The sequence below is a fragment of the Microtus pennsylvanicus genome, chromosome 15 (genome assembly GCF_037038515.1).
Source record: "Microtus pennsylvanicus isolate mMicPen1 chromosome 15, mMicPen1.hap1, whole genome shotgun sequence".
NCBI lineage: Eukaryota > Metazoa > Chordata > Mammalia > Rodentia > Cricetidae > Microtus > Microtus pennsylvanicus.
The window spans coordinates 2776399-2803505 of record NC_134593.1 but is presented as its reverse complement, the minus strand read 5'-3'; the positions used below and the strand labels follow the sequence as shown (position 1 = coordinate 2803505).

The 27107-nt window shown below is 40.5% G+C and overlaps 2 protein-coding genes across 18 annotated transcripts in view; both read left to right on the top strand.

Annotated features, from left to right (window-relative positions):
- The window catches only part of Usp54 (ubiquitin specific peptidase 54), a 103660-nt gene extending 90203 nt beyond the window's left edge, over positions 1 to 13457 (top strand). For 7 of the 11 annotated variants that reach the window (XM_075948940.1, XM_075948941.1, XM_075948937.1 and 4 more), the window contains 3 exons: positions 4911 to 5029; positions 9548 to 9734; positions 11854 to 13457. In XM_075948940.1, coding sequence (XP_075805055.1) covers positions 4911 to 5029; positions 9548 to 9734; positions 11854 to 12413 — 866 coding nt within the window. In that variant the 3' untranslated portion in view covers positions 12414 to 13457. The remainder of the gene's footprint in view (positions 1 to 4910; positions 5030 to 9547; positions 9735 to 11853) is intronic. The other 4 variants (XM_075948945.1, XM_075948943.1, XM_075948942.1 and 1 more) reach the window with 2 other exon arrangements.
- Positions 13458 to 15370: 1913 nt separating this feature from the next.
- Ppp3cb (protein phosphatase 3 catalytic subunit beta) overlaps positions 15371 to 27107 on the top strand; it is a 46114-nt gene continuing 34377 nt past the window's right edge. For 4 of the 7 annotated variants that reach the window (XM_075950222.1, XM_075950221.1, XM_075950220.1 and 1 more), the window contains exon 1: positions 15372 to 15576. In XM_075950222.1, the coding sequence (XP_075806337.1) occupies positions 15492 to 15576 (85 nt within the window). In that variant the 5' untranslated portion in view covers positions 15372 to 15491. Of the gene's footprint in view, positions 15577 to 27107 lie in introns of all 7 variants that reach the window. The other 3 variants (XM_075950226.1, XM_075950225.1, XM_075950224.1) reach the window with 1 other exon arrangement.

Genomic DNA, 27107 nt, shown 5'->3' with positions numbered 1-27107 from the left:
GGCTATTGAGAACTGACTGTACAGAGTTGTTCTCTGACCTCCACATGCTTGATGTAGCATGTGTACATACATACACATGCATCAGACACATGTTAAAGTAAAAAATAATTTATCATTAAATAATGCTTTACAAAATTAAACTGTTTGAATGTTAAATATATAAAATAAAACATATAAAAATAAAATATATAAAACAAAACAAAACCAGAAAACTTTTATAATACTTAAAGCCAGACATGGTGGCACACACCTTTAAACCTAGCACTTGAGAGGCAGAGGCAGGTGGATCTCTGTGACTTCAAGGCCAGCCTGGTCTACAGAGTGAGTGCCAGGACAGGCTCCATAGCTACAGAGAAATTCTGTCTCAAAAAACAAACCAACAACAACAACAAAACCTTACAATAACATTTCTCATTGTAGCTAATTCTAAACATGTATAAACTAGCAATTTCTTTTCCTATTGCTGTAAAGAAGTACCGTGAAGAGCAGCTTAAGGGACAAAGGATTTGTTTTAGTTTCTAGTTCAAGTCTGTTACGATGTGGAGTTGAGGACATGAGGTCGTCACATCCACAGTCAGGAGGCAGAGAAGGATGAATGCGTGAACACATGCTACTGCTCAGTTCCTTGTCTCCACTCAGCCTCGGGCTCCAGCCAGGAAACGCTGCTGTCCACAGTGGTTCCGTCGAGTGCATGAGAGAGCAAGTGAGCTGGGCAGTATTTGAGTACTGCCTATAGCCTCCTCTAGTGTTTTTGTAAGTTTACCTTTGACCTTTTTTTAAAAAAAGAAAAACATTTATTTATTTATTATATATTTCCTATCCAATGATAGTGTTCCACCTGTTTGTATGCCTGCTTGCCAGAAGAGGGAGTCAGATCTCATTACAGATGGTTTTGAGCCACCATGCAGTTGTTGGGAATTGAATTCAGGATCTGTAGAAGAGCAGCCAGTAGCTCTTAACCACTGAGCCATCTCTCCAGCCCACAAGTATTTCCTCTATACGTTGATCTGCTCTGGACATTTCCTAGGAATGAAATCAGTGTTTGATATTTTCTGACCTGATTAATCCTGGCATTAGTTCCTGAAGAATTGTATAAACTTTTGTTCTATATTCTAAATTTTCTAGTACCTTCAAGTTGCACAGAAATAATTGTCTTTATGTCTAAAATGTCTAAAACACTAAAAGTAGCTTTTGTTAAAATTTCAAGCCAGATGTACTGTTGCACACCTTTAATCCCATCACTTAGGTGGCAGCAGCAAGTAGGTCCCTTTGTTACCAGGCCAGTGTGGTGTACATGGTTCCAAGTCAGCCAGGCTTTCAGAAAGTGAGAAAAGGAAGGATTTAAATATATTAAAAAGAGTAAAAGTGAATGTTATAATCAAATCCCCAGATTCTTTTACCAGTTTTTATGGTGATTAATTTGGCAATTTATGAATAAAAGACCAATTTTGATTTGGCCATAACATCTCCACACATATTTTCCCCTCCTAGTAAGATTTTAATATTTTTTCCATAAGATAGTTATTATAAACTAAAATGTACTTAGTTGCGTTTTGGTCATTGTAATCAATTTGTGCAATGTATTATGTACAGGTTTGTGGTATGGTAGTTTTTTTTTTAAAAACTGTTTAGATACACAAATACTGGCTGTTATGTACCTCCATGGTAAGTATAGTAACATGTTGTACAAATTGATTGAAAAATAAGCTGTGGGGGCAGAGAGATGACTCAGTGGTTAAGAGCACTGACTGCTCTTCCAGAGGACTTGGGTTCAATTCTTGGCACCCAGATGGCAGCTCACAGCTGTCTGTGACTCCAGTTCTAGGGTATCTGACAATCCATGCACATAAGATAAAAATAAATAATTAAATTAAAAAAAAAAGAAAAATAAGCTGCTATACCTATGCATACCTACTTGTTTATTTTTAAAAAACAGCAGGCAGTATATTATTTATTTCTTTAAGAAAAAGAAATTTATGGGGGAACTGAGAGATGGCTCAGTGACTAAAAGCATTGGATAGTCTTCCAGCAGACGCAGTTCAATGCCAACGCCCATATAATGACTTACAACCATATGTAACTCCACTCCCAGGGAATCTGAGGCCACCTTCTGTTCTTTGTGGGGACCAGGTGGTGCCCATAGACCATCTATGTCTATGCATGTGGTGCACAAACATAGATGCAGACAAAACACCCATACACATAAAATAAAAAATTTTTAAAAATATTTATTTATTTATTATGTATACAATGTTCTGTCTGTGTGTATGTCTGCAGGCCAGAAGAGGGCACCAGACCTCATTACAGATGGTTGTGAGCCACCATGTGGTTGCTGGGAATTGAACTCAGGACATTTGGAAGAGCAGGCAATGCTCTTAACCACTGAGCCATCTCTCCAGCCCATAAAATAAAATTTTAAAAAATTATTTGAGTTAGCCAGACAGTGGAGGTGCATACCTTTAATTTCAGCATTTGGGAGGCAGAGGCAGGTGGATCTCTGTGAATTTGAGGCCAGCCTGGTCTACAGAGCTAGTTTCAGGACAGGCACCAAAGCTACAGAGAAACCCTGTCTCAAAAAAGCAAACAAACAAACAAAAAATTACTTGAGTTTGAATGTATCATCTAAAGATTTAAGAGGTAAAACTATGAAAATCAGAAAAGGAAAGTATGAGAAAAACTGAAATTTCAGACCTGGATTTGACAACAGTTGCTTAGATGGCACCAAGAAAACAAGGTATAGGAGAAAACTAAGACAAACTGTGCTGCATCAGAGTTAAAGCTTCTGCGCATGAAAGGGTACTGCTGTCTACCAGTGTGAACCATTGGTAGAACATGTAGCTAATCAGCATGCATCAAGTCCTGGGTTCAATCTCCAAGACCATGGAAAGATAAAAATTTTAAAAGGAATGCTATATGGGACTGGGGAGATGATTTAGTGGCTTAGAATACTTGTTCTTACACAGCACCCAGGCTCACTTACCAGCACCCACTTGGCAGCTCATAACCTTCTATAACTCTATAACTCTAGTTCTGGGTGGGGGCACTGCACACAAGTACTGCACAGACACACATGTAGACATAACACTTATACACTTAATATAAAATCAAAACATACATTTAGTGTGTATATATGTATGTGTGTCTTAGTACACGTGTCGTGTTCCGAGGACAACCTGCAGAAGTTGGAGTGTATGTCTGTGTACCGCATGTGCAGTACCTGTGGAGGGCAGAAGAGGGAGTCATATTTCCTAGAACAGGAGTTATAGATGGTTGTGAATTACTGTGTGGGTGCTGGGAATCGAACCCAGGTCTTCTGGAAGCTCAGTCCATGTTCTTAACTGATAAACTATTTCTCCGGCCCTTTATTTACTTATTTAAAAATCGTTTTTGATATAGTCTCCTGGTAGCTCAGAATGGCCTTGAACTTCTTTATCCCCTGTCTCTACCCCATAGGTATTGCCATCATACCAGGCTACATTTTAAAATTATTTGTTTGTTGGGAAGCCTTTTAAAAGTAAAAACTTCCTCCAGGCAGTGGTGGTTTCTCTGTAGTTTTGGAGCCTGTCCTGGAACTAGCTCTTGTAGATCAGGCTGGCCTTGAAGTCACCTGTGCTGGGATTAAAGGCCCAGCTGGTGGTTCACCCTTTTAATTCTAGCACTTGGGAGGCAGAGGCAGGCAGATCTAGGTTCAAGGCTACCCTGGCCTAAAGTGTGAGTTCCAGGATAGCCAGGGCTACACAGAGAAACCCTGTCTTGAAAAACAAAACAAAATAAAACAACAAAATAGTAAAAATTCTGAAGGATTCACCAGAACCATTCTGAGTCAGATCTGTGGTGAGGCCCAGGAAATTGATGTCTTGTTTTTGTCCCATGACCATTCCCCCACCCACTGAAGATCGTACCCTCAGGGCTTCATGTATGTGAGTATTATACAAATGAAGTATAATCCCATTCCCTGAGAAAGTATAATGCTCAAAGCTTCAGTACTATCATGAGAACCAGTGCATTAAGTAACAGGAAATATTCGAAATAACTGATCTTAACAGTTTAGCTGCATATGTATGTGTATGGTATGTGTGTGCACATGTACAGGTATCAAAGTAGCATATCCAGACATGAATTGGTGGATGCACCTGTGCATGCAACACACACACATCAAATGTAGGTCAAGTGCAGGTACATTTTCAGGAGACTTAATTAGTTGAATTGGGGATGGGGGTGGGGTGGGGTGGGGGGGAGGTTGTCACATCAGCTTAGAGTGGTGTTAGTGGCTGTTTATAATTTACGTGATTGAGAAAAGCCAAGAGTACCTGGGGATAAAAGAATATCACATACGCCAAATATTCCTGAAGTGATCCTGCTCAGGGAGAGAATGGGAGAGTGTCAGAAAATAATAGAATACCGTGCTGAACATGAAAAACTTGAGTTCCAATTCTAGTTAAAACACTATCTCTAGCAGACTCTGGAACTCATTTTCCTGTTAGATCAAAGGAAACAGGTTTGATTTACAATGACAATGACCATTTAAATTCTGAACTAAATTAAGATATTAGTTGTTTCCTTTCTTACCACAATATGTTAGATCACTATATCACTTACTTTTACTTTGTGTACTACAAGTTTGAGCCAGATTCTGGAAACAAAACTAATTTTATTCATAAAAGAGAGATGTTGCAGGGTGGAGGATATTCAGCAGATTGGTTTTTAGACCTCCTTAGAAATTTCAGCCTATTGGAATTTATCCATATACCGAGATTTGCTCTATGCATTCAAGGAGCATATTTCCCATTGTATTCAGAGATGCATATCAATCACTTAGTTAAAGAATGCTGGTGCTAATGCCTCCAGGCTCCGCTTTTAGGCCCCAGAGGAAAGATGGCTTCAGCTTGCTTTTATGTTTTCCTCCTTAGGCTTTGCAGATAGCTCGGGGAGGAGACTGCACTCAGCCCCTGGTCTTGATCTCTCACGGACTCCAGCAGCAGAAATGGAGAACGTTCTTCATGGACCAAGCACAGCGCCTGTCTCCCAGGTACCAGCCTTTGTTGCTGAGGTACTACTGGATTTGGGTGGGTGCTAGAGAAGACAGTGGAAGGTTGTAGTGCACACATGTAGTGATCTGAGACTGCAAGGAGAGTGTGATCTCAGATCCGGCTGACTGCCTTTGGGATCTGTCTAATGTAGATGTTAACCGATTTTTCCCATATCCCCGAGTACAGGGGCTGGGGGGAAAAACACAGGCTCAGTGTCTTACATCTGCCTGTGTGTGTCTGACGGCTGCAGCTGTGGAGACCTCATCAGGGGTTGTGGGATGCATCTTACACAGTCTTAAGTGACAGCCTTTTCTCAGAAAGGGAGGCTGCTCAAGTCTCTTCCATAGGTTTGTAAGTCAGTCGAGTCAGGAATCATCTGTTCAGCGCACCTTCCTCCTTGCTAGTAAAAATACAGTGGAGGTGGAAGAGCAGGGAGAAACTTCAGTTGCCATTTGGGGAAATTAAAATACATTCACCCTGAATTAGGATAAGTGGTCCTTATTTACACATGTGTATTCAAAGTCCAGAGAATGGTCCTTTCCTGGAGCTGTTTTGCAAGCTTTGCAACCCTATTAGATGGATCCTAGGATGTAAAGAGTTCTGTTAATGCTTATCTCTGACAAAATACCTATGGAGACAAGGGAGGTAAGATTTATTTCAACTTGTGATCTTAGAGGTTTCTCTCTGTGATTGATAGCTCCTTTGAGTTGGGCCTGATCCAAGGCAGAACATATGTTAGAGAGGGCCATGAAACAGAGTAACAGTGATGCAGGGGTCCAGGGACAGGTCTGCTTTTCAAAGGCACATGTTTAAGTGATTGCTGTCTCCAAATAGTACATACCTTTTTTTAAAATTCTTATTGTGTTCAAGACAGGGTTTCTTGTATAGCCTGACCAGACTGGCCTCAAACTCAACAGAGATCTGCCTGCCTCCCTATGCCTTCTGAGTGCTGGGATTAAAGGCGTGCGCCACCACTGCCTGGCTTCTTCTGAGACTCTTACATACTTTTTAAAATAAGTTTTAAGAAGCTGTCAGGATACAAAGCATTCTACTTTGAAGTTTGTCCACCAGGTCAATTTGATAAAAATAGGTTTTACTTTATTTACTTTATTATTGTTACTGTTTTTATTATATACAGGGTCTCATTATTTACCCTGTCTGGTGAACCAGTCTGAACTCCACAGAAATCTGCCAGCCTCTGCCTCCAGAGTGCTGGGGATGAAAGGCGTGTGCTACTACATCAAGTTTACTTTATTTTTTATTTGTAGTACCAGACTGAACCTTGGACCTCATATGCTAGGCAACTCTCTACACCTAACTATCCACACTAAACCCCTTAAAAATAAGTTTTAAGTCCATGATACAATTAAAAAGGTTCAAAAGGATATATAGTGCAAGCTGTCTCTGTCCTACTAGCCCTTCATACCCAATTCTCCTCCCAAAAGGAACTCTAAAGGGTGGGAGTGTCAGTTCTTAAATGAGTGAACATTTCTTCTTCCTTCTCCTCCTCCTCTGCTTCCCCTCCTCCTTTTGCTACTTTTCCTTCTCTTCCTCTTTGTCTTCTGTCTCCTCCTTTTCTTTTTTTGGGAAAAGGTGGTTTCCCTGGCATAGCATTTTTTCTCACATATTTTCAGTGCATCTAATCTAAATGTTATTTTTTTAAGAGAGTTTGCTTTTGTCTGGTGTAGCATACACTTATTTATTAATTTTGCGTATCTTTTTAAAACAATGCTTATTGAACTTATTATATTTGATGCTATGCCAGGCTCTGGGGAGACTGTGGTTAATGAGTCTCTGGTTTCATGGAACGTTTAGTCTACTACAGGGACAGATGAGCACCGTTTTTTTAAAAATTAATTTATTTATTATGTATACATATGCTAGAAGAGGGCACCAGATCTTACTATAGATGGTTGTGAGCCATCATGTGGTTGCTGGAAATTGATCTCAGGACTTCTGGAAGAACAGTCAGTGCTCTTGCCCTCTGAGCCATCTCCAGCCCTAAACACATAGTTTTATAATGTGATTAAATACTTGTTGCTCTGAGACCATCACAGAAAAGGTTAAGTATCAGGGAAGGCTTCATGGAGAAGAAAAATGAATATACCGGGCAAAGGGAAATGAAGTAAATCTTCATTGGATTAAAAGAGGATAATTGGGTATGACAGGATTAGAATATCTGATGAGGAAAAATGATGGAAATGTTGGCAAATGATAGCAAAGAATATAAGCAAGTGTCAGATCATAGAGCACACGGGATTCTGTAGGTCACACAGGAGTCTGAGAGGCTGGAGAGAAGTAAATATATTGGAGAGTCAGTTAGGAAGTAAAAGAAATGAGATTGGTGCCTGCCTGCCTGCCTACCTTCCAATGGAGGAAAGATAAACCAGGGATGATATTCAAGTTTTATGGGTTGATAATTGTGTTTGGGAAAACTGTATAATTAATTTTGGGTATAGTATTCATTATTGAACATAGCTCATAATGTCTGGGTATGAGACATATGGGCTAGCAGTTGAGAATGGATTGGGACTCCTAGCCACTGAAAAGAGGGAAAAGCATGATAAAGATAGGAAATGGGCCATGCCATTCTTGTGAAGAGTTTCACATTTAGGTGGCTCTTTTTCTGAAGAAGCTTAAAACAATACATAAAAGGCAGCAAGAGCTCTCAAAGGGAAAGTGGGGATTCTACTAGAAATCCTTTCTCTGTGAAACACTTTCATAAATATCATGAACATAACTGATGATATAACACAAATTCTGCTCTTGAATAGCTTGCAGCCCATTAAAGGAATCTAAGTATACTGGCATACAGATTGTTTCATTTACCATGTTGTTTACTGAGTACTTGCATTGTCAGATGTTAGGGATAGTGAAATGAAGTGTCTTCTACTATAGGAAGAAAGACACTTAATAAGCAAATGATATAACTCAAGACAGTTATAATTATGATAATGAAGACTAAAGTAAGTCAAGGGAAAAGGTGTTAAAAAGGTAATGTCTTTCTTTAGGACTGTTTTTAGTTAGGGTAGTGAAAAATACCATCTTTGAGAGGAATTAATATTTGATTAGATTTTAGTGATAAGAAGTTTGGGATCATGAAAGAATATTCCTGGTAACAGAAGAGCAAGTCTAAATGCCTGAGACAGGATGAGTTGGTGTGTTTGAGAAATATGGAGAAAGGCTAGGCGTGATGGTGCTGCCTGTAGTACTTACACTCCTGAGGCTGAGGCAGGTGTATTTTAAGTTTGAGCCATTCTGTGTTACATAACAAGATGCTGTCTCCAAAATAATAATTATAATAAGAATAAGCAAATAAGAAAAAGGAGGGTGCGTAAAGGGCACAGAGACAATATAGGATTAGGTGAGATCAGTCACACTGTGTCACATGGGACCTTGTGGCAGGTAACAGGAGATGGGAAGATCAGGTTAAGGCTTTTGTAGTGGTCCAGGCAAATTTAAATGTGAAATCTGTAAGTAGAAATGTCTCTTTGGCGATGGTGAATGGAAATAGGAAGTTAAGGGCAACACCAATGTTTATGTTTGAGTAAATATGTCTTAGAAAAATATATTAGGAAGAGGAGTTTGGAAATTGTTCAATTTTGGATGTTTTACTGTTTTTGATGATAAAGTAAATATTTCTGGATCTTTATCACAAAAGTGAATGGAGCCATGCAGGACATAAGCAACTGGAAATAGGAACATGGCATGCAGAAGAGGCAGCTGTGCATGGAGCTTTGTAGGGCAGACATGGAGTAGAGTTCAGTTGTATAGGTAGTTTAGTGCCCAGTGTAGATTCATTTCACCTCTAAGTCTGTTTAAATACCCACCCCACCTCCTTCTCTTTCTCCTTTTCTGTCCTCTGTCTCGTTTATTTTTTGGGGTATCAGGATTGAACTCAGAGCCTACTCTATAATCGAGCTACATCCCCAAATCCTATGTTTCATGGTTATTGTTTTTCTTTTCTCTTTCCTTTCCTCTTCCCCTTCCTTTCTTCCTTCCTCCCTCCCTCCCTCCCTCCCTCCCTCCCTCCCTCCCTCCCTCCCTCCCTTCCTTCCTTCTTTTTTTTTTTGAGGAAGAGTATTACTTGTATAGCCTAAACATCTTTGAACTTACTACATGGGCCAAACTAGCTTTAAACTCAAAGTAGTCTTGCTTAGTCTCTTGAGAGCTGAGAATATAGGTGTGCATGTATTAATCAGCTCCTATTTTCAATTTCTATTTCAATCTCTTTAATTGTACTGTTAGCATTGAAGAGATTGCTAAAGACCCCGATGGTGAACTTAGGAAGGTAGAGGATGGTGGAAATGGTAGAAGGAGGGGACCGTAAGCCTTTTCTAGGAAGCTGAACAAATGGTATAGTGGAATAAGATGAGTCCTTCTCTAGAAAAGGTGTGTTGTTCTAGTTTCTTCCATTTCCCCCTGCTTGCCTCACTGTGTTTATCCAACCGCATCCTACCATGTTAACCCTCGTGTGTGTGTGTGTGTGTGTTTTTTTTGTCTTGTCTCATTAAAAGGATTCATCAAACGTGAGGAAAAAGACTTTGGAAACCGGGCACCATTGTTCCAGCTCCTCCTCCCTCCCTGTCATCCATGACCCTCCTGTATTGCTCCTTGATCCTAAACTCCACCCTCCCCAACCACAGTTCCTGTCCCCTGATGTTCTGATGCCCAGCATGGCAGGGGAGCCCTGTAGACCCCCAGGTAACACCCCAAATTAATATTATCTGCTAAAGTGTGATTGTTTTTCAGGGTCAAATCAATATACCTACGGGGAAAGTGGGGTGTCCCAAGGTAGACTGGAATAAATATATGAATTACTGTTTTAAGATCAAGCACTGATCTTCATGAAGTATGACTGAATAATTTTTTAGATAACATGCTCCATTGTTGAGAGTGAACCAAACTGTCCAGTCGTGAAAGAGTAGTTTTGAAGTGGTGAAGTGTAGTTAATAACTAGCCTTTGGGATCCTCCCCCAAACTGAAAGTATCATCTCTTTTAGCTAGTTTTCGCCCCTGCTATTTATTGAGTTCCAGTTGAGGGATGGTGTAGGAGGGAAGAAATGAATGGAAGACCGGAAAGACACTGTACCTTGAGAACCCATGTCATACGTACAGACCCAGATGATCTGCAGGAAGGTGGGCAGCACCATTCTGGCTTGTTGAAGGAGCTGCAGGCCACTTCTTGCCACCCAGCTCCCGGCCGCCTGGCTAGCTTATACCCCAAAATAACAACACACAAACTGTATTCATATAAACACTGCTTGGCCCATTTCTATTAATGTGTGTAGCACCCCAAGGTGTGCTTACTGGGAAGATTCTAGCCTACGTCCATCCTGGGTCGGAGCTTCATCGCATCTGCCCCAGAGAGCAGAGCTAAGGCGTATGAGCTCACTTCCTCTTCTTCCCAGCATTCTGTTTTGTTTACTCCACCCACCTATGTTCTAACCCATCAGGGCCAAGCAGTTTCTTTATTAATTAACCAATGAGCCGGGCGATGGTGGCGCACGCCTTTAATCCCAGCACTCGGGAGGCAGAGGCAGGTGGATCTCTGTGAGTTCGAGACCAGCCTGGTCTACAGAGCTAGTTCCAGGACAGGCTCCAAAGCCCCAGAGAAACCCTGTCTCGGGAAAAAAAAAAACCCAAAAAACCCTAATTAACCAATGACCTTCCTCCATCACTGGCTCTCATTGGCCTCTGTCGGAGATGTTCTCTTCTTCTCCCAATGGTTTAGCTCACACTTGGTTGTGGTTCTCAGTAGGGAAAGAGGACATACTACTTGGTACCTAATGTATAGAAAAGACTTTCTGTATTGTATATGAGGTAAGAGTAGTATGAACAAAAGCAGCAGTCTCAGAAATTTAACAAGGATTTAAGAGAGGACACTTAACTGCTAAGAAAAGCCAACTGAAAAAACAAACAAACAAAAAATGCTAGGCAGTGAAGGTGCATGCCTTTAATCCCAGCACTTGGGAGGCAGAGGCAGGTGGATCTCTGTGAGTTCGAGGCCAGCTTGGTCTACAGAGCAAGTGCCAGGATAGCCAGGACTGCACAGAGAAATCCTATCTCAAAAAACATATGTAAGTTTGTTTAAAAAAAAAAAGAAACAAGAAACCAAGTGAAATTTTAGTGTAATTGCTATAGGAGTTTGCAGGGGGATATATTTGTTATATTAGTGTAATTGCTATAGGAGTTTGCAGGGGATATATTTGTTATATTAAGTAGCCACTCTTGTGCTTGCATTTATACATGTGTGTGCATGAGAGTGTTAGAGAAAGATTACCATGGAGGGTATGGTAATATCCAAGAGACTGTTTCATTTCCCCAAAATAGAAAAAAAATTGATTTTGATGTAATATTTAGGAGTTTTTAGGGTTAAGGCTATCTATAACTCAGTGGTAGCTTGCTTACCTAGCATGCACAGGGCCCTGGGTTCAATCCCTAGTACTGGCAAAAAAAAAAATTACTACATATATTAAAAGCAAAACTGGGTTTTTTTATTTTCTCCTGTGTGAGCCGGGCGGTGGTGGCGCACGCCTTTAATCCCAGCACTTGGGAGGCAGAGGCAGGCGGATCTCTGTGAGTTCGAGACCAGCCTGGTCTACAAGAGCTAGTTCCAGGACAGGCTCCAAAGCCACAGAGAAACCCTGTCTCAAAAAACAAAAAAAACAAAAAAAAAAAAGTAAAAAAAAGTATTTTCTCCTGTGTGTGTATTCTTGGACAAGTAAAGAGTTGGGCAAAATATCCAGGAATGGTCCTTTGGAAAAGAGAATTATTTTCTAAAGATACTCACTCAGTCTTTTGGTTTCTTTTTCCTTCTCAGGAACTTCGAGGAGTGTCCAACAGTTTCTGGCTATGTGTGACAGGGATGAAACTCCCCAAGGGGTCAAGTACACAGGAAGGACTTTGAACTACCGAAGTCTACCCCATCGTTCCAGAACTGATGCTTCCTGGGGACTAGGGCCAGAGACCAACCAGCATTTTGGGGCCAGTGTTGTAACTAGGCCAGCATGCAAGCCTCAGCTAAGCTACACTGCCACACTACGAGAACGAAGCCAGGGCCTTCAGGTTCCTCATGCTCAGTCCTGGGGGAATCTTTTCCCTTCACCCTCGCATCTTCCCGCTGTTCACCCAGTGTCCCCACCATCCAACAGTCTTCATTTACCCCTTAGGTCAGCTTGGAATTCAGGTCCTGTTCTGGGGTCCCAAACAGCTGGCCCTCGAAGAATAGATATGCCCCCAGATAATGACTGGAGACAGGACAGTTACCCCTCCCAGCATAGGCATAGGAGGAATGAAGAGGAGAGAATTATGTTTATTCTATCAAATTCCCCTGGAAGAGAACAGAACAGGGTGAGATTTTTACAGCACAGCAGGTGGTAAGGATAACCTCTAACCTTTCCTGGAGCCATACCTTTCGCTATAAAACTGTACCATGGCAGAGTCGATACCTTGTGTCCTGCCAGTTAGACTATAATCATCTCAACATAAAATTGGCAGCCATATGCCTGTAATCCTAACAGTTTGGAGGTAGAGGCAGGAGAAGCAGCTGTTCAAGGCCAGAGACTTTGGACTCTCACCAAACAGAACCACCACAACAAAAGAATTGTTGGTTTTTCCTAAGGGTGTTTGCTTCTTTGAGGGAGAATATTTGAAATTCCAGCTTTAGAACTGGGGCTGTAGCTCAGTTGGTAGAGTGTTTTCCTAACATGCACAAAGCCCAGGTTTAGAGCCTTAGCACCATGCAAAACTGGTCATGGGGGTGCACACCTATAATTCTAGCACTTGGGAGATGGAGGCAGGAAGATCAGAAGTTCAGGTTCATCCTTGGCTACGTAGCAAGTTCTAGGCTAGTTGGCTTCATAAGACCCTATGGGGGGGACAAAAAGGAAAACTCAAACTTTGGCTCCTCTAACAAAAGGAAGCAACTAATGCTTAGGGCTATATTTGAGCCATTTTAAAATTGAATCTATTTTATTACTCTGGACACTAGCTATTCCTTAATGTTTAAAGACATTATTTTATTCTTGGTTAAGTTTAGGTCTCCATCTCCAGCTGAGTCCTCATCTTTTGGTCCCTACTATATTCCCTACTTAAACCACTTGGTTATTACCTGGACTCTCCCTGGAGTCACGAGTCTCACCGCATCCTAACGGGAAGCTCAACTGCCAGGAGTTATGGCTGTCAGCCTTCCTTGTGACTCAGACCTAGGCCTAGAATGTGGAGCTGCCAACAGAGTATTTGCCCTTCTGAAGAGATGGAGTTGGGCATACTAACACACCCTCCTATCCTCAGCAGCAATGCCATTACTGCCACTCCCTCCATCCCTGTTGTAAACTCTCAGAGTCAGTTAAACTATTTTAGGGCAAAGCATACTGTTTTTTGTAAAGTATTTTTCATTAATAAATCTATAAGATAGTTCTATTTAATCTCTTGTCCTTCACTTTTGATGTTCTTACTCTTTTCTTCTGGGATCGGGAGGTCTGGACATTTATATAAAATGGCTTTTGACCAAGTGAAAATGAATAACCAAAGAGGAGCTGAAAAATACATAGTTAACTGTTGCCGTCAAGATAGCCTTAAATAAGAGTATTTTCCTTTTGTTATGGCTGTTAGCATGTTTCCTATCCCTTTCCTGCCTGGACACTCAGTACATTACATACTTTGTTCTTCCCCTTACTAAGGAGATTTTTCTGGGCATTCAAATTATCTGACATACTCCTGGTACAAGTACACTCTTGGTGCCCTTTCTCTTTACATTACAGGTTTGTGATGTGCCTCCTATCCCTTGCTCTCTCCCTATCGTCCCACTCATCTCTTTTCCCCTTAAGAGTCAGAACATCTATGATAATGAGATCTGTCTTCACCCATGACACATTTCCAAAGCTCCCTTTCCTTTAAAAGATACTTTGTAGTGCCTAGAGAGATGGCACAGTGATTAAGAGAACAGGATGTTCATCCGTTGGACCTGGGTTTGATTCCCAGCACCCTTAGCTCCAGTACCAGGGACTATAACTACCTCTGTGGGGACTGAACACGTGTGCACTCACGTCTGTGCAGACAAAACACATGTACACATAGAACAATTTTGTCGGTTTCCCTGCCAAGAAAAGGAACTGGGTTTTCTGTCCTTATTTGTCCCGTTGATTGGCACAAATAAGAGATTGCTGTAGTGCTTCTCCAGTCATCATTGGGGGCGGTCCTACGCCACGAGACTCTTGGGCCTGACCACTCCACTGCTGCTGTCATGCACACTCTTCCAATCTTTGTAAAAATGAACCCATTTAATTTGTGTCTATGTGAGAGGGACACCCGGAGGGCAGAGACTGTGTCCGGATAGCTTCTCCTTTCCATCATGGTTTAGTGGCATATGCCTTTACCATCTGTGCCGCCTTGCAGTAACTCATCACTGAGGAAGTCTGTTCTCATTCCTTGACGTCATAGATGTTGGTCAACTTGATCTGTTTATGTAAGTTGTCCCGGCCCAAATTCTGTGTACGCACAAAGATTTAGGAACTAATTTCCAATTTTCTACCTACGTGGTCTCTGTTTTCCAACTTTTTTCATATATATGAATATATATACTTAATATATGTAGATATAAATATATGAATACATACTTATGTACACATATACACATAAAAAATTTTCCCCTGGGTGAATTAAGAGGGAGGCCATGACCTTCCCAGGTGAACCTTTAAAGATATTCTTTAAATATCTCTAAGGTGTTATTCCCTCAGTTTCCATGACTGGTGCTTAGACTTTTTCAGCTTAACTTAAAGGCCTTCATACTCTTGACCCTTCCAAACCCCAAATGCAAGGGTCAGAATAATATGCTGACCACACCCCTGTCACCTTTTCTTTTGAGACAGACACTCACTTCGTTGCCCTGACTGGTTAGACCGGGCTATAGACTTGAACTCACAGAGTTCCTGCCTTCCTCAGTTTCCCTAGGATAAATTCTATTTTAAATGATAATGCCACTTTTTTACAGTCTACAATGACTCCTTCATTCTCCAGTCACACAGTTACGGTTTTGTAGGTAAATTGTCATCTATTTGTCTAGTAGTGGGAAATTATGAGATCTGACTACATCTCTACATCCTCCTGGGCTCCAGTAAGGCCAGGGATATGTCCTTTTTTCTTTGCACTCCTCACAGCCCCTCACAGCTCCTAAATCTGGTCAGAACCCTCTCTTGACTGTCAAGACTGCATGCAAGGAATTTTTATCTGATCCCTTGGCCTGCTCTCGTTTCGGTAGTAGGCGCGGTAATTTTGCTCAAGTCCCTGGAGCCTGTCCCGCCCCCGCCCCCGCACGCGCAGTGCATGACGGTCTTAGCCCCTCTGAAGGGAAAGAGGGTCCGCCATGTTCCTCCGCGGCACCGCCGCTTGGCTCTGGTAGCCGCCGCCCCCGCCCCCAACCCCGCCCGGCCCGGCATTCAGCCGAGCCCCGGGCCCAGCATGGCCGCCCCTGAGCCGGCCCGGGCCGCACCGCCCCCGCCCCCGCCCCCGCCGCCTCCTCTCGGGGCCGACCGCGTCGTCAAAGGTGAGAGGTGGCCGAAGCCCTGGGGACCTGGCGTGAGGCGCGGTGTGAGGGCGGGAGGGAGCCCGTCCCCTCGGGAGCGGGCCCGGCGGGGCGGGCGAGTGACTGGCTGCCTCCCTTGGGGAGTGGCCCCTGGGCGGGTCCCCGCTGGGCCGGGCTCCCGCTCGCCCTGCAGGCCTGGCCGGGGGGGTTCTGCGCGGGGCGTCGCTAACGCGGGGCCCGGGGCCGCCCGCCGCAGCGAGCCCCTTTCTTTCCTGTGCCGCCCGTTACCGGCGCTGGGCCCGCGGTGAGCTTCCGGCCCTGCGACAGCTGCGCTCCGGCTCGCCCGGGCACCGAGGGGCCCCGATCCCCTTAGCCGTGCGCAGTCGCCATGAGCCGTCGGGCTCGCCCGGGTGCTGGCCCATGCCTGCTCCCCGGTGACAGCGCCTAGCGAGCGTCTGCCGCAGGGGGTTCACGTTCGCTCTTCAGGTGCCACCCGGCGCGGAAATTGGGGAAACCGTATGGGATTGGACCAGGGTGAAGGATCCAGGTGTGATCTAGGAGTCCAGTCTTTTCACTGCAGACCCAGGGAAAAAAAATCATATTATAATAGAAAGAAGGCTAATTTCGCATATTGTAAGAAGTAGTAGTTTAAAAACCGTCAACATTGATTAGAAAGGGTTACCTGTCGCCTCTGAACACACGACATAACTCTCTAGACGAAAAAGTGAAATCTTTCTCAGCCAGGGAGGAATTAAGGGATAATTGTGTACAGGTAAACAGATTTATTTACAATAGAGAAATTGGAGAGGCAGTTGAGAAGTCTAAGAGTCCAAGCTCCGAGAGAGCACATCAACCACAGATAATACTGTGGATGTTAATAAGAACTTTGTAGTCAGTAAACAGATACTGTAAAATAAAGATTTCGTTATTTTGATTATGCTATTTTATCTTTAAAGGTATTTTTATTGTCAAATTTATATTCTCAGATATACTGGCACAGTGTTTAAAGCTCAGTTTTGAACTGTGACCATGGTTTGCCATTAAAATATTTTAAAACAAGAAACCCTTTTCTCCTTTGTGTGTGTGTTTTTTTTAAGTTTAAAGTTTTCAGTCTGCACTTTCGGTTTTTAAAAGAATGACACATTTTTGAACCTAGGCCTATATGGGTTGGGTTAGACATTAGAATGAACCAAATAGTTTATGAACTTCTTTTTCTGAGAAATATTTTTTTTTCTTTAAGGGAAGAGAGATTGATCCTATCAAATCCTTTAATTTTATGGGTGGGGATTGATCTAGAGGACATGACCTACCTCTTCATTTTCTTAACTATATTTCCTGTATGTTCAGATACTTTTCACCAGAATAAAAGCTGAAGTAGCTAGTCACATTCCCGAACCATGTATTTATGTTGTCCTCATGTGAATCTTGTTCCTTGACAAACATGTGGCAGTATTTTCCTGTGCTGCTTTACTGAAGCGGAAAGGAGATTCCAAGCATAAGGCACCTGGGGTGAGCTGAGTCCAGACACAGCCATTCGCAGCTTATTGACTCTAAATTAAAACCATTTTCTTTTTCTTTTTTTGTCTTTTCGAGACAGGGTTTTTCTGTGGCTTTGGAGCCTGTCCTGGAACTAGCTCTGTAGACCAGGCTGGTCTCGAACTCACAGAGATCCGCCTGCCTCTGCCTCCCGAATGCTGGGATTAAAGGCGTGCGCCACCACCGCCCTGCAAAACCATTTTCTTGTAGGAAATTTTCAGTTAAGAGGCTTAAGGTTACCATATCTTGTGCAGTAGTTGTATCTTCTTAATGGATACAACTTTGATTTTCTTGTGGAATTTGTTAAAATCCCTGATACTACGGTGGCACATGTCTTTAATCCTAGCACTCTGGAGGTAGAGGCTGGAGGATTGGTGTTAAGTTTGAGGCCAGTCTGGTCTATATAGCAAATTCCAAGCTAGCCAGAGTTACATAATGAAACCTGCCTCTAAATAAATAAATAAAACAAATTAAGCTCAGATTTCATTTAAGTTTAGGATAATGTTTTAACTTTTATATACACTGTTTCATGAGAATGTTTGGGGAATTGCCATTAGTATTGAGTTTAAATCTTACTCTCTGGAACTTTTCCTTGTCTTTAAATTTTAGGCTCAGTGCTTCTACTCTAAAGACCTCTATTTTATGGACATGTAGGTTTTTTTTTAATCTTGTTTTATGAGCATGGATATTTTGCCTATCTGTTACATACTTGCACCCATGTGTGTGATGCCTCAGAGGGCCAGAAGAGGGTGTCAGATCTTGTAGAGCTGCAGTTACAGAAGGCTCTTAGCAGCCTTGTGGGTGTTGGAAACCCAATTCAGATCCTTTGAAAGAGCAAGCAGTGAATGCTCTTAACTGCTGAGCCATCTTAAGTCCCAGGTAAGTAGGTTTTCAGGAAAATATAGAATGTTTTGTTTACTGTCACATTTATGAAATTGCACTTATAAGTTTGGGAGATTTTTAATACTATAAGTGATTCATTTATAAATGTGATGAACATGTTACTAAACTTGTTAGCAATTCTTTGTCATGGTTTCCTGGTTGGTTATACTCAGTTTCTGAGCCTAGTGGTCTAGCTACTGACTCAAATCAAACTATTCATTTAAAAATTTAATAGAGAGGCTGGTAGTTAACCCATGTACTGCTCTGTCAGAGAACCAGAGTTCTGTTCTCAGCATCTGTGTGAAATAGCCCACAGCTTTCTAACTCCATTTTCAAAAGATGTGATGCTCTCACTCTTCTGCCCTGTGGGAAGCTGCATTCATTTGCTTATACTCCCGTACATACACATGCTTACACATAACTAAAAATAAAAATGAATCATTTAAAACCCTTAACCTGATGTGGTTAATCACAATGGCATGTATGTTCATAATCCCAGCGCTTGGGAGGCTGAGAAAGGAGGATCATTCATTCAAGATCTGCCTGGGGCACATAGCGAGACTATGTTTTAGAAATTCCCAAAGTAAAATATTAAATAAATCACAGTGTGTTCCTGAAGCTTCTGTTGCTTTTTTTTTTTTTGTATACATTTTTGTTAAGAACATGGAAACAAACATGTTGGTGAGATGCTGTACTGGGTAAAGGTACTTGCTGCCAAGCCTAATGACCAAGGTATGGGTAAGAAGCAGAGAATCAATTTCTCTTTAAAGTTGATCTCTGACCTCCACACAAATACACATACATACATGCACAATAAATAAGTAGAATACATTTAATAGAATGCAGGCTTAACAAAAAAGAGAAAAATGGAAACAAACTAGGAAAAACGTACTTTATTGCCATATCAGTAAAATGGTGTAATTGAAACGTAAAATTCTGATTTAGGAATATTTCTTTCACTCCTCACAGATTTACTTAATTTTGTCCAGTTACATTTCCTCACTAAATTGTGCATGTTTTGTTACATAAACTTAAAGCTAAAATGTCACTGACTTGATCAGTTCTGTTGTCATAACATGAAATTCACCTTTATCCCATAGAGAGTAGTGTTTAGATTTATATACATTTTAGCACCCACAATGTAAAAGTTTTTCCTTTTAGTTTTTTTATTATTATTTTTTTTTGAGATAAGATTACTTTGTGTAAGAACTCTAGCTGTTCTCCAACTTGTTTGTAGACCAGGCTGGTCTTGAACTCACAGAGATCTGCCTGCCTCTGCTGTGAGTAAAGGTGTGTGCCGCCACTGTATGGCTCTCTTTGGTTTTTAAAGAAAAAATGACTGTACTCTCTAGGTTTGCAGTCAATATGGCACTCATGTGGGTGTCAGTTCTCTCTACCATGTGGGTCCTAGCAGATCAACTCCAGTTATGTCTGACTTGATGGCAGGTGTCTGTACCTGCTTAGGCATTTCACACAGCTCCCTATTGACTATTTTTTTTTTTGAGGGTCATTTGTAGTCCCGAGGTTGACCTCAAAGTTGATTATTTAGCTGAGAGTGGCCTTGAACTTATCTTAGGCTTTAACGAAGTGAAGGGTGTGCAGGCGTGTACTACCCATTCCTGACAATTGATTTTTTATATTCAACATTTCCCTCCAGTTTTCTAGCTTCATTAGTCATAAATTATCACATTCTCATATTGAGTGAAAATGCTAAAGTGTTTTTTGTTTTAAATGTATTTCTTTTTTAATGGGCAGCTTTATTCATTTAGGTTCCTCTGCTTATAAGTCTGAGATCATTTGCCAGACTATTTCCAGTACCTTAGTTTTATCAGGGTTGTTCAATTGTTGTCAGAGATTTGCAAATGATTCATTCATATCTTGAGAATCACATAATGATTTCATTGTTGCTCACAGGTTTAATATTTTAAAAGCAGTTTGAATGTTAGTTTTGTTTACAAAATATTTTGCATAAAGATAACTCCTTAAAATGATTTTTCTTCTTTTTACCCATTAAAATTTTAACCCATACTAAGATAATATTTTAGTACTATGTGTCCTAGAAAAAGCAAAGGAACAGAGACCATTAACTTATGTTTGTGTTTAAAAGAGAAGAGAAAGGACTATGGTAGTAAGTTATCTTATAAGAAAAATGCCAAGAAGGAAATTCAACTGCTCAGTAGAGAGCTGAAAGCCAGAGCTATTGAATGAATAAGCAAGGATTATAAGGGAAAGTTTGGTGAAAAGAACCTTGATGTAGCCGGGCGATGGTGGCGCAGGCCTTTAACCCAGCACTGGGGAGGCAGAGGCAGGCAGGTCTCTGTGAGTTCGAGACCAGCCTGGTCTACAGAGCTAGTTCCAGGACAGGCTCCAAAGCCACAGAGAAACCCTGTCTGGAAAAACCAAAAAGGAAAAAAAAAGAACCTTGATGTATTAAATGTGTTTTAGTGTCAGTCATATGACTTCATAAAAATGTTAATTTATATTCAGAAGTGAATAATTGAGCTAATTATTTGATTGATTATACATAAAATTTATTTTAGGACATCAGAGTTATAAGCCAGATGTTGTTGGTACAGGCTTTTTATCCTAGTATTTAGGAGGCAAAGGCAGGTGAGTCTCTGAGTTCAAGGCCAGCCTGGTCTACAGAGCCAGTTCCAGGACAACCAGGGCTACATAGAGAAACCCTGTCTTGAAAAACAAAGTTATGAAGTAGTAATTGTTTATGCTTCATAACCTATAAAAAGAGAGTGGCATTGTAAAAGATAAAGTCTTGGAGCTGGAGGGATGGGTCAGAGCTTAAGAGCACTGGCTGTTGAAGTCCTGAGTTCAGTTCCCAGCAACCACATGGTGGCTCACAATCATCCATAATGGTGCCCTCTTCTGACATGCAGACATACACACAGGTGGAACACTGTGTATATAATAAATCAATAAAATTAAAAGGATAAAAAGAGGTAATACCTTGATCTTTGGGAATATCAGTACTCACAAAAAGTTAATAAATTTCTTTGAGTATGGATATGGTTAATATTTATTGCAGAACTAGCAAGTTGTCTCCATTCAAATTAGGTAGTAATGTCCACTGGCAGTGCTCTTTTTTTTTTTTTAAAGACAGAGTCTCACTATGTAGCCCCTCAAGGACCAGGTTGGCCTTGAACCCAGATCATCTGCCTGCTTCTACTGCATCCGTCCCCAGTGCTGGAGTTAAAAATGTGTGCCACTTCACTCTTCTTATGGGAGATAGATATATATTAATAAGAGAAATGAAGGCTTGAGGGATGGGTAGGATTAAAATAAGATAGGGTTGTTTATTTGTGCAACATTTGTTGTATACATGCTCTGTACCAGGCATTTTACTAGGAATTTTTTTTTTTGAAGGATGTAATTCAGTTGGTAGTATGCCTGCTTAGCATGCAGGAAGCCTCAAGTTTCATCTCCAGTACCACATAAATCAGGCCTAGTGACACATCCCTGTAATCTTAGTATTTGGGAAGTTGAGTCAGGAGTATCAGAAGTTCAAGTACATCTTTGGCTACGTAGGGAATTTGAGGCCAGTCTGTGATATATGAGACCCTATTTTAAAATAAAAGATACTAAGATACAGTCTTAGTGTGGCTAGTATAGTGGGGGGACAGTTTAAATAAATACTGCTGTTAGAATGACAAAGGGATCTAACAGTAATCTAAAGTTAAAGGAAAAGCATCACTAAGTGTAATGTTTAGAGGTACTCCTTGAAAGGTGAGTGGGAATGGAATAGAGAAAACAGAAAAGTATAGAGTTTGTTTTTTTTTTTTTTTTAAAGCATGGTAGTAATATGTAAGGTGTTTAGCAAGGAATGGCGGATAAAGTTGGAAAAGAACCTTTGTGGGTTTTTTTTTTTTTCGAGATAGGTTTCTCTGTAGCTTTGGAGCCTATCCTGGAACTAACTCTTGTAGACCAGGCTGGCCTTGAACTAACAGAGATCCACCTGCCTTTGCCTCTCAAATGCTGGGACCTTTGTGTTTCAAGTTGAAAAGCTGAAATGAAATTTAAGATTGTAATAGGAGGCAAACCTCTGGATGATTAAGGATGCAGGCTGTAGTTAGAATTAGACTTCCTGGTGTTGAAAACTACCTCTACCACTGAATAACCTCATGTAGACACATTCTTAACATTCAAGGTCTAAGTTTTCTCATCAGAACTAGAGTTAATATGGTCTTATTACAGAGTTTCTGGCATATTAATGAAGATAGTATGTGTATAGTATGTCCCATAGTACCTGGCCTGACATGTGGCCAGTACTGAATCAATGGTAGCCATCATTGTTACTGTTTTTTGAAGATTTTAAAGTAGAATAGTAATGTTATTGTTTTGAAAGCTAATTGATGAGATTGGTGTGGAGCAAATTATTAAAGGAGGCAGAAGCTTTAATTAGTTTTAGTTTTGTTAGTAGAGTAGTACAAGAAATGGATGACCAAAGCATCAATTAAAGGGAAGAAAAAAACCAGGTCTGATTATGCTTAATAGTAGTAGGAGGTAGATAGATATTGGATAGATGATGGAGAATGGGGATGAAACAGATAAACAACACTAAGGGATAATAAGACTAAATTTTGCTACCTTGAAACCCTGTCTTGAAAACCAAAAACAAAACAACAACAAAAAGACTGCATTTGCTTTATGGATTGAACAGTTACAGTTGGAAGTACAGACTGCAGTTATTTGTTAAAGACTGATAATGGTCACATTGAGAAAGACCCTGATTCAGGTTATTCAGTAAAGTGCCTGTGGTACAATCATGAGGACTTGTGTTCAGATCCTCAGTACCCACCTTAAAGCCAGGGCCTCATGGGGAGGCAGAGACCATTGGTTAGTTAGTCTAGCAGCACCAGGAGACTCCAGATTTAGTGAGAGACCATGATTCAGAATATAAGGTGGGGGGTGGTGAAATGATTCAGGAAGTAAGGCATTTCGGTGTAAGCCTGATAACCCAGGTTTGAGTATAGTATTCATGGTGGTAGAGAGACCTTCCAAACATATGGTTTATGCCTTTAATCCCAGCACTTGGGAGGCAGAGACAGGAGGGCTCTTAAATTCTGCCTCAACCTGAACTAAATTGGAAAAAACTATCTCAAAGAAAACTAAAACGCCGGGCGGTGGTGGCGCACGCCTTTAATCCCAGCACTCGGGAGGCAGAGGCAGGCAGATCTCTCTGAGTTCGAGACCAGCCTGGTCTACAAGAGCTAGTTCCAGGACAGGCTCCAAAGCCACAGAGAAACCCTGTCTCGAAAAAAACCAAAAAAAAAAAAAAAAAAAAAAAAAAACAAAAAAACCGAAAACTAAAACAAAAATAAAACTACATAAAATTTTGAGCTAGGTAATTTGGCTGTGCTTTGGTTCTATTGAAAATGAATAGTAGAATTGAAGTTTTCAAGTAGAACTTAGATAAGAAATTGAGTGTGTATTGACACATTTCAGGAAATTCAGCAATGAAGATGTAAGAAAATTGAAAGATTTGAATAATCATAAAGACTTGGAGTCATGTTGGAACAGTGGCTCGATGATTAAGAGCCATTGTCCTGCAAAAATCCTGAGTTCAATTCTCTGTACCCACATCCAATGGCTTAACAACCACCTGTCACTCCAGTTCTGGTGGTTCTGATGCCCTTTTCTGGCCTCCATGGATATCCACACACATGTGGACTCAGGTCCACACTTATAAAATAAAAATTTGACTAGAGAGATGGTTCGGTGGTTAAGAACACTTGTTACTTCCTACTTTTGCAGAAGACTAGTTTACTAGTTCCTAGCACCCACCTAGTGGTTAACATCCATCCAGGATTCAAGTTCCAGGGAATATAACATTCTTTTCTGATCTTCATGGGTACCAGGCATGCACACGTACATACATGCAGATAAGCACTCATAAATCTAAAATAATTAAAATATACAAAAATAATGAATCTTTTAAAAAGTCTAAAATTCCTTAAGGGGGAAATCTCCACAAAAATTTAAATCTAAGTGATGGGCAGTAGTGATACCATGACAAAAACAACAAAGAAGGAAACAACATTTGATGAAGGGATACTTAAATAACAGCCACAGTTAACTCATCCCTGGGATGCTTTGCAAATTTGAAAATAATGCTATTGTATGAATGAATCTTTCCTTAGGTCATGTGACTACTCCATAGTTCTACATCAGACTGATGAAGAGCCTTGGTTTGGTTTGGTTTTTGTGATGGAATCTCTCAGAACTCAGGCTGGCCTTCAATTCTTATTCCTCCTGCCTTCACCTCCTAAGTGCTAGTGTAACAGTTATGCACCAGTGTTCCTGCCTGAGGAGCCTTTTGATGATCCCTTAGGTCAAATGATTTTGGCATTATGTTGATATAAAAACAGATGATCCTACAGCATCATTTTGACCTAGTTTGAGCTATGGCTCTGCACCTTGAGAAACTACTTAACATCTCTGAGTCCATTGATGAAATGAAGATGAATTCTATCTGATCACACAAGATGTCTCTGAAAATCATGTGAGACTGTGTATTGGAAAACATTTTATAGACTAAATGATAAATTGGCACTGCTACATAAATTGGTCTTAAGATACATGGGTATATTAGAAACTACCACATACTAATAGTTGAATAAGCTGTGTATATTGTGGATCATTTGATATATAGAGATAAATGACATAGCCCTATTACTTTCAAGATAGGCATTTAACGATGCAAGTTGTAATAAAAGTATTTACCATGTCCTGTGTTATCTGACCCCCAAAATAAAAGGTACTGTTAATGTAGGCTGAGAGTATCATAAAAGTTTCCAAGAATGAAACACTAAATGAGATTTAAAGACAAGGAATAACAGAACGAGGTGGTTCTTGCATAAAACATCCTATTGTACCTGGGTGTGAGAAGCTAAGGAGGAAGATTGTGGAAGTTAAGATCAGCGTGGGCATAGTGAATTCCAGATGAGTCTGAGCTAGTGTGAGACCTTGTCTCAATTCCTCCAACATAAGGTGAGATTATATACCCAAAACGACATGCAAAGTAAATCAATCGTTGGTCTGTCTATCTATTGGAACAGATTGTCACTGTGTAGCTTGGCTGGCTTGTACCTTGCTGCTCAAACTCAGAGACATACCTACCCCTGTCTCCTGAGCACTGTTCTCCACACTACCATGCCTGACTAAAATAGTTTTAAATTAATGTAATTTAAGAAATAAAAGCAAGTTAATGTCTGAAATAGAATATTTCAGAATATAAGGTAGTGGTAAAAGATGAGGGTAAAATATAGGTAGGTATTTCGTCATGAAGGACCTCTATATTATGATAAAGTAATTTGAATTTTAGAGATGGATAGAAATCAGCAGAGTGGTTAAGAGCACTTGCTGCTCTTACAGAGGACCTGTGTTTAGTTCCCGCACTTACATGGTGGTTCACAGCCATTCATAACTCCAGTTCCAGGTGATCAGATACCCTCTTCTGACTTCTTAGAACACCAGACATGCATATGGTACATATACATACATATATGCAGATAGAATACTCAAACACAAAATAATTTCGGTTTTATATAGTGAAGCCAATCTGAAATGGAATATTGATGCTTGGATTTTTAAAAATAGTACTCTGTATGTTTAGGCAAGTGGCTCAATTAGTAGAATGCTTGAGGACCTGAATTTCTTCCCCAGAACCCAGTGGGCAGTAAAGTAAGTTAAATTACATAGATAAACATTTGGCTTTAGTTTTATCTACATCCCTAAAAGATCATATTCAAGTTGTTTAGAAAACATTGTTTTTATGTTTGTATTAAGAACATGCAAGATGAACTTGCAAAGGTAAAGGTAAAGACATTTACTGCCCCACCCTGGCAGTCTGAGTTTGATTCTGGAACCCATGTATAGATGGAAGTGAAAAACCAACCTACAAATTAAATTTGTCTTCTAACCTCCACACATTTTGTGGCATATTCACTCAATACATCATGCAGACCAGTGGTTCTCAACCTTCCTAATGCTGTGACGCTTTAATACAGTTCCTCATGTTGTGATGACCCCAACCATAAAATTACTTTTCTTGCTACTTCATTACTGTACGTTTGCTACTTTTATGAATCATAATGAAAAAAAATTGTTTTCCCGATGGTTGTAGGTGACCCTAGTGAAAGAGTCATTTGACCCCAAAGTCTCGACCCTCAGGTTGAAAACTGCAGATGTAGACACATACACACTATAATACTTGTTTTAAAAATGGCATGGAAGATTGTCTTATGTTTGCACTTTATTTCTATTCAGGTTTATGTAGTAATTATATTTTATAATATGAGTTCTGACTGAATGTATTGTGGTAAAGAAAATTTTTTTTTTAAGAAAATCTTTAGTTATCTTGAATTTTTTTTCAAATCAATTCCCTTACTATTTTCTTTTTTTTTTATAAATATTTATTTATTTATTATGTATACAATATTCTGTCTGTGTGTATGTCTGCAGGCCAGAAGAGGACACCAGACCTCATTACAGATGGTTATGAGCCACCATGTGGTTGCTGGGAATTGAACTCAGGACCTTTGGAAGAGCAGGCAATGCTCTTAACCACTGAGCCATCTCTCCAGCTCCCTCCCTTACTATTTTCAACAAAGAACATGTTCTTACATATAGTTTATTATTACCCCCACCCCCACCACCACCACTAGGGGTTGAATCTAAGGCCTTACTTGTGAGACAAGCACTCTACCATGAGCCCAGGTCTTACAGAATTTAGCTAAGTAGCTTCCTTCATTTATACTTGTTTGTCTGCTTACTTATTTAATTTTGAGACAAGTTCTCAGTAGCCTAGGCTGTCCTCAGATTTTATAGACCTAAAGAACTATAAAAGCTGGATTTGGAGGAACACCTGTAATTCCAGCACTCAGGAGGTAGAGGCAGGTGGATCTCTCTGAGTTCATGACCAGCCTGGTCTACATAGTGAATTCCAGGAGAGCCAGGACTATATAGTGAGACCCTTAAAAAAAAAAAAAAGGTGTGCGTGTTTGTGTATGTATGTATGTGTGTGTGTGTAGGACCTGGGTTTCATCTCAAAACCAAATAGTGTTATTTGATCATTCTTTAAGAAAAATTTTGATTAAATTAACATATCTATTAAATAAAGA